A 10,676-nucleotide genomic window follows, 5' to 3' on the forward strand; every position below is an offset into this window, starting at 1 on the left:
AATAAATGCTTTTCCTTCCTTATAGCGCTCCATAAGATACTAGACACGCATGCGCAAGATTGACAGCGCAGGGTACTTCACAACAGCCAGCTGACACGAACTAGCAAGTGACAGTGTTAAGCGTTTTCGGTTTTGTTTCATACAGTAAATCAGTCGTCGGACCTACATTTTCACCTCGTAGGTCATGTAGAGTAGAAGTCAGTTCATATAAGTATGGCAGTTGTATTTGAATGCTTTGACAGGTCATCGTCGTTGTAGTTAGCAAGTTAGCTAGCTAGTTGAAGTTGGCAGGACTGAACAACAAGGCTGGCTAGCTAAGGTACATCGAACTATTACAAGCTGGCATCGAAATTCATCACCGTCAGCCATGGGAATACTATTTACAAAGTTATGGAGGCTTTTTAACCACCAAGGTAAGAATGGTGCTGCGGCATTCATCATGAAACTGTCGAAGGTGTAGGAGCTAAGGGGGCTCCGTGGTCAGAGAAGGCCCGCTGGTCTATTCTCTCATAATTAGCCGTGTAACCAGTTTCTGTCCCTAACGGGACGTTTACTGTTTCATTATTGGTATTGTCGGTGAATTTAAAAGTTACCTCATGGTTTACCGTTTATATTTAACGATATGGTCAGCATTTCACCAATGGACCGGCAAAGATGATAGTTTTTCTGCGAACATGGCGCTCCATTTCTGAATTAACTTTGTGTTAGATTATTTATGCTCTCGGGTTCTAGAGCGCAGATAGGCAAAACCAAGTAGATTCCTGGCTAGTGATCTTGAATCCGTAAACAGGTCCTTGCGAAACCTCTGTAACCTGAACCCCGAGGTACAGTGTGATGCTGTGTTCAGTCCGGGTTGACACCGGCATTGAGACTGGAGATGGCTACACCAACAGAGCACACAGAAGTCAGCTACATCAGCAAAATTCTCCAGTTAACAAGGCGATTGACTTTAGACTGAATCACACTGACTTTGTACTGCCAGTGTGATTACTTAATCTTATCAGATTAGTGTCAGGAGTTTTCTGATAGGTGACAAATTAAAGGAAGAATCTGAACCCTTGACACCTACAGTAAGGGGATCCAGCAGCTCTGTTGGGAACCGTTTCGTTGGTGAGTTGTGTGGGTTCGCTTGTCCACTTAGAGGGAAGGATCACAGCAAATACATATGTTCTGAGTGATCACACTTATCCTGCGATAAAACAGGTCTAACCAGATGGGTGTGGTCTCTTCTGTAGGGGCACAAAGGATCATTAAATACTTTAATGTGTATGAAAATAATGTGAATCATAACATAAAACAGGTCTTTGCAGTCACCTAGCTTCACTCTAACTCAAGTTAACTCAACACATATGGGAGACTTTACACTGATGTGTTAGAGAATGTCGTCATGTAGGGGAGACCGGGGATAGTTGTAACATTTTTGACATTTCTGTCTGTAAATTGGAGCTCTTTTAAGGTAGTGGATTCAAAATGTAATGCAAAGTATTTACATGTCTCGGCTATTAAATAGTGCAGCTATTTTCTCTGCAGCACAATTTCCCAATACCCATTGCATGGTATGGTCTCAAACACAAAGAGTGAAATGTTACAATTAACCCCATAGTCTGGGTTAGTTGTAACATATCCTGGGGTGAAATGTAACACAATGAAATAAGGGTACTAACAAAACATTAACATGTAATCTTTGTTTATTCAACACATGAATGCACTTAGAGCCATTTATGTAGCTCTGTGTGTGTGTGACAGAATGCAGAAATCTAGCTTTTGAACATATTCCAACCCCCCCAAAAAAGACAAGTTATGGAATTTTCTGCAACTGAATATTTCATTAATTTTGGTTGGTCTTCCTTGAGTTTGGCCTCATTGGCTCAGTGGGCATCATAACCTACAACTCTTGCACCAATTTTGAACATAACAATGAAGCTGAAAAAATGTAGTTGTTCACCAGCATCGCAATTCCATTACTTTTTATCATGGCTTACCTTGGTGTGGTTTGCAAAGTGCTTCAGAAAGATGAGGAAATCTGTTTCTTGCACCCATCCTGATTTATTTCCACTACCAGTACTTCCTACTGGTCCATCTCTGACACAGTGGTCTGCATAATGTATGTGTGGGAACACAAACAGTGGAGGAATTGTGTTGCCAATGGCATTAACCGCATATACAAATGCGACCAGTGAACCTCTCTCTGCTGATGTCGTTGCCCCAACTTGTTTAATATAAGTTAAAGTAATAGTGTGGTAAGTTGTAACATCTGCATTATTGTTACAACTAACCCAGACTGTTGCTGTTACAACTGACCCAGACTCCTATAGCCATGAACTAGCTAACATTACAGCCAACGGCTAAAACATTAGCACTAAAGACCTACACAGAATATATCCCCATAGACATACAAATAACACAATTTAAGTTTGATGAGTTTAACTGAAAAGCAAATAATGCTATTAGAAATTGAAATAAAGTAGAAAAACTTTTTGGCATACAAATTACTTTTTTTCGTGTTAAATTGTCTGTGTTTGACAAATGTGCTGATTTTTCACATGTGATAGCAGAACTGAATTGGGCATGCACAGGATGAGTCACATCATTTGAAACTTAGCCCTGATTGGAGAAATTGGAAGTGTTACAACTGACCCACGTTACAACTATCCCCGGTCTCCCCTACACAAAAAAGTAATCCCTGTAAGGAGTAGTGTTTTAATTATCTGCCTGACGGCCAGAAACATGTAGGAGTAATGTTAAGATGCATATAAGCTGTTTTGTGGCCAGACAATACTATAATAATGCATCTGAGTCACAGGACCAGACATTTGCCATTTGTTCAATTCTAAATTATGCTCTTATTTTCTTGTACCCATCCTGTCCCTGAAGCCTGAAAAGCTTTTATTGTCATCCCTGGATGTAGCCTCAGAGCTGCGCTTCCAAATCTCAGAAGTCTTACCATTTACCCAGCTGACTGAGACAACCCAGTGGAAGAACAGAAGCACATTAACATACATGGCATGTTGACATGACATGACATTTTTGTGTGTGGTAGAATGCACATATAAAGCTCATTTTTCACCTTGCACAGATCTGTTTGCAAAAGTTTTCGCTTCCTCAGTTTTGAGGTTTTAGTTTTGTTAGCTGAAGGCTTAGCTGTACATGATTACACACTGATTATGGACTTTTTATGATTTCCTTGAATTACAAGTTGTTTTGTCAAAGGTTAGTTTGGGGATCCATGCAAAAACCGAGTGTGGTAATAGATCTAGATACAATAATATGATATAATGGCATTCCTTTCTTCGCTGTCTTCCAAAAAATATTCCAGAGCACACAAATTATTTTCACCTTCTCTAGTGTAAGCAAATGAACGCTTTTTATGTTCTGTGTTCGTCAGCATAACAGATTATAGATCATATGTGCTAAAAGGCATAGGAGTATTTAAAACTTAAGAGCCAATAGGTCTCAACCGACAGGCTGATATTTGTCTATGTATCCAGTTTAAATGAAATGTTATAGCTTTTAAGTGGCTGTTTTATCTCATGATAGCAGTTTATTCAGAGTAACACAGGTTGGGTTTTCCATCTACATTTACATAAACAAAACTATAACAGGGTTTTCGAACTTGACTAGCTTGTACAGATAATGCTGTAGTTGGAAGAGCTGCAGTAGGGCTGGGCGATATGGCCTAAAATCCATATCACAGTATAATTTGAAGCACGTGCGGTAACGATATATATCACGATATATTCTTTTCTTCTGTATAAGGTATTTCCCACACTATAAGGCACACTTAAAATCCTTTAATTTTCTCAAAAATCGAGAGTGCGCCTTATGTATGAATTCTGGTTGTGCTTACTGACCTCGAACCGATTTTGGCGTGCAGAAATCTGTTAAAAAATGTTTTAGTACAACTTTGTTAAGCTGCACTGCTTGATGGATTGTCAGAGCATTACGGCTGCCGTAGTGAGGAGCTTCGCGGAGTAGTCTGGGTCCAAAACTCCGTCCATTTCAGGTCCCAAAGTCAAACGAACACTAAGAGTTAAAAACGGTCTAAATTCTTTCATCTTTAATTAAATCATCAGCGATGCTGCTTTACCAGGTGTAACAATTAAGTTTAACATCCAGGCATCCATGAAAACAGAATTTATTAAATTTAACGGAGTTAGAAGTTAACAGGAAGTTAGCTCGCTAGTTTCCACCTAAACATGACATACCATGTTCTGACTGAGAGATTTTTGAAACTAATTCAAACGTACAGCTCTGCTACCACTTCCAACATAAATGCAGACAGAAAACTAAACAGCAGTGGTGTTTGCAGGGTTACTGAAGTTGGACTACCTGGTATATAATGTTGTGCTACGTGATTGCTAGCGACACAGCTATGTTAGCATAACATTAGCACAGTGAAGCTGGAGGATGAACGCCAACTTTTTTTCCACTCGATAAAAGTTAACGTGAGGGATTCTGGTGGTCAGGGACAAATGAAATCGCATAGCAGGATGCTATACACGGGCCAAACTTCAGTCAGGAGAACAATTGATATTATTCATCCACAATACGAGGTTAGTTATCAATATACTGCAACAACATGGGAACAGAACAGCTGCGAGAGAATTCAACACTAATGAATCAATGTTACGGAAGTGGAGGAAGTGCAGTTTTTGGCTTTCCCCATATTTCAACAGTACTTCATCTCTTTCCTATGACTGTCGCCGGAGACAGTCATAGGAAAGAGAGACTTAATGCAGGCTTTGTGTATTTGTCCTGTGACGCAAGTTTTTCTATAAACAAAACAGGAAGATAAGTCTGTTAAGCTCAGCTTAATACAAATAGAAGGTAGTGCATGCTTTTTCTGTCATGTACTAGTTTTTTTTCTAATGACATCAACCAGTCTTTGTTCCTCCTCAGTCCTCATCTCGCTCTCTTATAGAGATAAGTTACTTAATTTTGTAAAATGTAAATAGAAAATGATTTGCAAATCTCATGACTTCATATTTTATTAATAATAGAACATAGAAGACATCAAATGTTTCATAAAAGTAAGCATTACTAAAAAAGAAACAACTGGAGGATTTTATTAGGTAACTAACTAGGTTAACTGGTGACAGGCCAGTAACTTAACTGAGTAGAGCAGTGAGTTTCTCAGAAGTAAAAATGAACAGAGGTTCATTATTCTGCAGAAAACTGCATCGACAAATTCTAGAACAACTTTCACAATAATATTCATAATAATGTAAAAATGTGAAAGCTTTACCCAGTCTGTATTCAACATTTTTCTGTGCCGTCATGCTTTTTAAAGTCTCTGCCCCAGTTTTCTTCTTATTCACTTACTTATTATAATAATCTTATTCACCTTACATTTACCCTTGTTCTGTCCTTCATTCTAGGGCCACATTACTATTTAGTGCAGTTATGGCAGACAGTGCAGTTGATACTGGCCCAAGGACGTGCTGTAGTATGTTGTTGTTCCTAATAAACATTTACATGGTTTTATAAAACTCTATTTAAATATTCAAATATTTTTAGTTTACTACTTGTTGCAGCCCTCACATCAACACTCATAACACGGTTGAATGATGTTTCTCTTGTCCCTTCTTTACTTTTTTTTTTTGTCGTTTATTGGCCATTATAAATACTGGTACCAGTATATCAGCAAATACTACTGGTCAGGCTCTAGTTAAGCCATACATCTAGATAATAGAAATTGAAAAATTCCTGTTATTCAAGAAATTATGACCAGTATACCAAATGTACTCTTATACCAACCAGCAATATTGGAACATCATTTTTTTCATAATTTTTTTTTTTTTTTTTTAAGAAAATAATAATCAGCGCTTTGTTCCTTCACTCTAGGCTAAAGTTAAAACCTTACCTTTGACTTATGCTTGTGTCTGCTATTGGACTTCTTGCCTTCTGTTTGTATCAGCAGCAAGATGGAAATCGATCCCAGCTGTCACTTCTTGTTTATCTTTTTCACTAAAGCTTTTTTGTGCATTAGAAAGATACGTCTGTATGTTATATCCACAGCCGCTGATGGCTGCAGCCTGACTCTACAAGCTTGCTTTAAACCGCCCACTAACTCATCTGTAGCTGTGAAGGTACACTGTTCGCAGCATCACAATGTCCCACTGATGCTAGATGTGTGAAGCTACACAATTTGTACCAAAGGACGGTATGGATTAGTAAAAAGTTCATTGTTTGATTCTCTCAATTCAGACATCTTTTTGAAGCAACCACTTTGTTTACATAAGAGCCATACATCAGTTAGTCCTTAGCAATTAAACCCAGATATTGATGTCACTGTTAGTCTGTGATTTCTTTGTCTTTTTGCCTTTCAGAGCACAAGGTTATTATTGTGGGCCTGGACAATGCTGGCAAGACCACAATTCTTTATCAGTTGTAAGTATCCAAATCTGACTTGTACAGTAAGCGTCTTTATATTTCCTTTTTTTTTTCCTCAAGTCATATAATTTATTAAAAATAGTCGTGGCTATTCTGTAAATGTTGCTTGTCAACAGAACCTAAAGATTGTTTTTATGTTAATAGTTCAATGAATGAGGTGGTACACACATCCCCAACAATTGGGAGCAATGTGGAGGAGATAGTCGTCAACAACACTCATTTTTTGATGTGGGACATCGGAGGCCAGGAGTCTCTTAGGTCATCGTGGAATACATACTACACAAACACAGAGGTATGAGATTATGTTCACTCTGACTAAATGAAAGAAAACTCTGAAAACTTCCCCTTACAGTGCTGTTATGTATGACTGTGCCTGTGGTTTGGCAGGGGTTGTTATTTAATTACTTGTCCATTATTTCTCCCTTTCTTCTACGACTAGTTTGTAATTGTGGTGGTTGACAGCACGGATAGAGAAAGGATCTCAGTAACCAAAGAAGAACTCTACAGAATGCTAGCACATGAAGTGAGTACCGTTTAAAAAGTGACAAAGATCCTTATAATTATAACGTAATTTTATTAGATATATTCAAATTAATATTAATGGATTGTTGTATGAAATAATGGAAACCATGTGTCCCATGCAGCAGTCATTATTTATGAGGCTCTGTCACATGTCAGAATCTAGTAGAAATTAACTTGATCTCAAGGTGCTTCATTTTTAAATTTCAAATATTACTGAAAATATACTTAAGTGTGTAGCAATATTATTGTTTTCTGGTTCATTGTATGTACACTGAATATGAAATGTCTTTCTGAGTTGATGCTATCAGTCATTTTTCAGTAAATGAGATTTTGTCTGTACTGTTAACTCATCACAGTGTTAAAAATACACATAAAGCAAACAAATGTTTCCTTATCTTGGCTTCTCTGTTGATGTTTCTTCTCTGGCCTCCAGGACTTGAGAAAGGCAGGACTGTTGATCTTTGCCAATAAGCAGGATGTGAAAGGATGCATGTCTGTGGCTGAGATCTCCCAGAGCCTCCAGCTTACCTCCGTCAAAGACCACCAGTGGCACATCCAGGCCTGTTGTGCCCTCACAGGAGAGGGGTGAGGATATAAACTTGTTATATGAGGAAAATTGAATTTACGTATGCATTAAATAATTATATAGTATTTGCTTTTATGCAGGGAAAATGTGATGAAGGGTCAGACTTACTAAGCAGGGCAAATTAACATGAAGCTAAAATCTCCAAATTGCACTGGAGGGAGTGGAAAGTTGTGAGGGTGATCTACTAACATTGCTCTCATTTATTAACAAAGAGGCAGCCTGTTCATTTGAGAAATGACTCTCCTTCTACCAAAAGCTGCACAAATTAGCCAGTCATAAACAAAGCAGACCCAATGAGGAAGCAAATAATGTACCAGCCACAGTATTACAAGCGCAGCTTTCATGCATGTGATTCTCTCCAGAAACAGCAATTCAGATCAATGAGAGTCAGCTAAAGTAGAATCAATATGTTTCTCTTCAGTTAGAAATAGCTGGGGGCTGTATGTGGATAAATCTGACAGCTCAGGAAGCCTAACAGTGTCTTTTTGGAGGACACAAAACATTATTTAGCTTCAAGCCTCAACCCATTTGTACGTTAACGAAGTTACTGTTTTGTGCATAAATGCACTCAGTGGTCCTTCTTTTTTCTATTTCCTTTTCCCTGCATGCTGTTTGACACGGCAGGTATTTATAAATTGCAGCAATAAGTCCCTTTAACTGCTGTATTCTGGCAAACGTATTAATATAGTGTCACAGATCTGATAATAGAAAGTTAAAGCCGAGCTGTAGCAGAACCGCGTATATGTACTACTGAAAAAACATGCAGAGGCTTTTGTGCACCCTAGAGCTTTCATCATGTTAATTATGGAAAGATCTCTGTGTACAAATTTGATGAAAGACTACAAACCCATCAGCCAACTGTATAAAATAAATTAGCTACCTATAATAATACACAAAACATCTGTTTTATCAAGATACCAGTATTATTGCGGAAATATGTAAGTGGCCTGTATTTGTATTGCGCTTTACTAGTCCCTAAGGACTCCAAAGCGCTTTACATATCCAGTCATCCACCCATTCACACGCACATTCAAACACTGGTGATGGCAAGCTACATTGTAGCCACAGCCACCCTGGGGCGCACTGACAGGCGAGGCTGCCGGACACTGGCGCCACCGGGCCCTCTGACCACCACCAGTAGGCAACGGGTGAAGTGTCTTGCCCAAGGACACAGCGACCGAGACTGTCTGAGCCGGGGCTCGAACCAGCAACCTTCCGATTACAAGACGAACTCCCAACTCTTGAGCCACGATCGCCACGATATGTGTGACTTGGCTGTAAAGATTTGGGATGGGGGCTTAATGATGACTTATAGGACAGAGCCAAAGCTTTGGCGCTGGTGCTCAGTTCTTTTCAGTTCATGCCAGTTATGCACTTGAATACTCCTAGCAACACCTACCACAGAGCCACATCAGGTGCAAAATAAGAGATGCTTATTAAGGGTGAAATTTAGCAGACTTAGTATTTTGTGATTACTTTAAATATTTTTTCATATTCTTTTACTAAATAACACCAGTAACAGGCCCAGAGTATTAGCAATTAGTTTCCCTTAAACTTTTGTTCTTGTACGGTATAAAATTTTTTATCTTAATGCTTTTCTCTTTGTTTTTCTCTCCCACTCTCTTCCACCAATGTCTTTCTTTCTTTTTTAACCTGTAGGTTGTGCCAGGGTCTTGAGTGGATGATGTCACGGCTGCGTGTGAGATGATGACTTTGAAAACGTTCATTAGGAGTGTGCCCCTTCTCTCTTATTTTTGCCTCCAGATATGAAAATGAGGATGGGGGTAAGGTCAGTTGATGGATGGCCCTCTCCTCTTCCTTGTGAAACTGACATGGACAGACCGCTGCCAGAACTTTATGTACTTCTGTAATAATTTATTTTACAAAAGTCATCTGAACTGAGAACAAAAAAAAAACATTACCTTTCCAGAAGGACGTTGAACAACAAAGAGACTCAAATTATTTAAAATGAAATTTCTGCACGGTTTTCCTTTGAACAAAACACAGAGGTCAGCAACGTATCTGCCTTGGAACTCTACATGGACTTATTCTTGAGCTACGTGTGAGTCTAGCCCATGGTGGCCTTGCAGTATTGCCGAACTGGCTGTGGTGGTTTTTAATTGCCTCTCTGTGTGAACAGTCCAGTATTCTCTTCAAACTTGGTGCCTGCAGCAGAATGTTCAAGCGATTATGGTTGATGACGACTGAAACATGCAGAGGGGAGGGTAGAATCACAGTGTGCCCTCTTCCTTTCAGTCCTTGTTAATAATCACTGAAATAAAGTCTTTTTATTTGTTTCAGGTGAATTGCATTGTGTCATGAATGAGTATTTCTTTCTGGCGACTCTTTTGAATCTGCTTTTTCCAGAGACATCTGTGAACCATATTGAATGCTGTGAGTGTGACTGGACGTTTTCTTTTTTTAGTCCTTTAGGGGGCAGAATGCGTCACACGAGCTTGTGGTCCCTGAAGCTTTTCAGGGACGATGACGAGCACCTACAGAAGTACAGTGAAGAGACAGCCAAAGTGTAGGAAGGCAGAGGGATTCAGAAAGAGAAGAAGGGACCAGGTATAAAATGTAGGCAGCACACAGTGCCTGATTAAGAGGAAAAGACACAGTTGTGTAAGGACTGCATGGCAGGGTTGTCACAACTGAAACAGAAAAATTAAAACCAACAGAAACCAAAGCCAGTCTATGTTATAGGGTTTCCATTCCTCTTCCATTGGTTTAATTTGACATCTGACCTCAACTGACTCCCAAATTTCTTGCCATGGTTTGACTTGATTATCTTTTTGGCTCGGACATTTAAATAAATGTTTGGATATCTGTAGCGCTGAGGTCACATTGAGGTGATTTAAAGCATTAGTCATTCCACGAGTTTGCAAATACTGCTATAACAAGTCCTGAAAGTGTCACCAGAAGTAGTAATTCCACTTTTTTCTAATTCACCCAGCTCTGCACTTCTTCACTTGTTTTTATTCTAATCTGTTCTTCAAAAGAGACTAAATAGTCTTTCTTGGAGCGAAACCAAAGAGCAGTAAGATGCTTTTCTGTATGGTAAGTCTTGACCAATTTAATTGCAGTGAAGTCCAACATGACCTGCACAATGGAAAGTATTTGCAAATGTAGTAAAATCTAAAAATAAACACAGACACTTCATATTCACTAGACACGA

General features: G+C 39.0%; 1 protein-coding gene across 1 annotated transcript; it reads left to right on the forward strand.

The window, feature by feature from the left end:
* Positions 1–59: 59 nt before the first annotated feature.
* Positions 60–9,807, forward strand: arl5a (ADP-ribosylation factor-like 5A). The gene is made up of 6 exons (XM_086266706.1): positions 60–413; positions 6,330–6,390; positions 6,538–6,685; positions 6,833–6,916; positions 7,349–7,500; positions 9,161–9,807. The coding sequence occupies exons 1-6, from the start codon at positions 368–370 to the stop codon at positions 9,207–9,209; spliced, it is 540 nt and encodes a 179-aa protein (XP_086122832.1). The 5' UTR covers positions 60–367; the 3' UTR covers positions 9,210–9,807.
* The last annotated feature ends 869 nt before the right edge of the window (positions 9,808–10,676 follow it).

This window comes from Aulonocara sp. 'chitande type north' Nkhata Bay, linkage group LG16 (assembly GCF_057382095.1).
Source record: "Aulonocara sp. 'chitande type north' Nkhata Bay isolate Kocher_YH1m ecotype deep benthic linkage group LG16, A_spYH_male_GT1.1, whole genome shotgun sequence".
In the NCBI taxonomy this organism is placed as follows: Eukaryota; Metazoa; Chordata; class Actinopteri; order Cichliformes; family Cichlidae; genus Aulonocara; species Aulonocara sp. 'chitande type north' Nkhata Bay.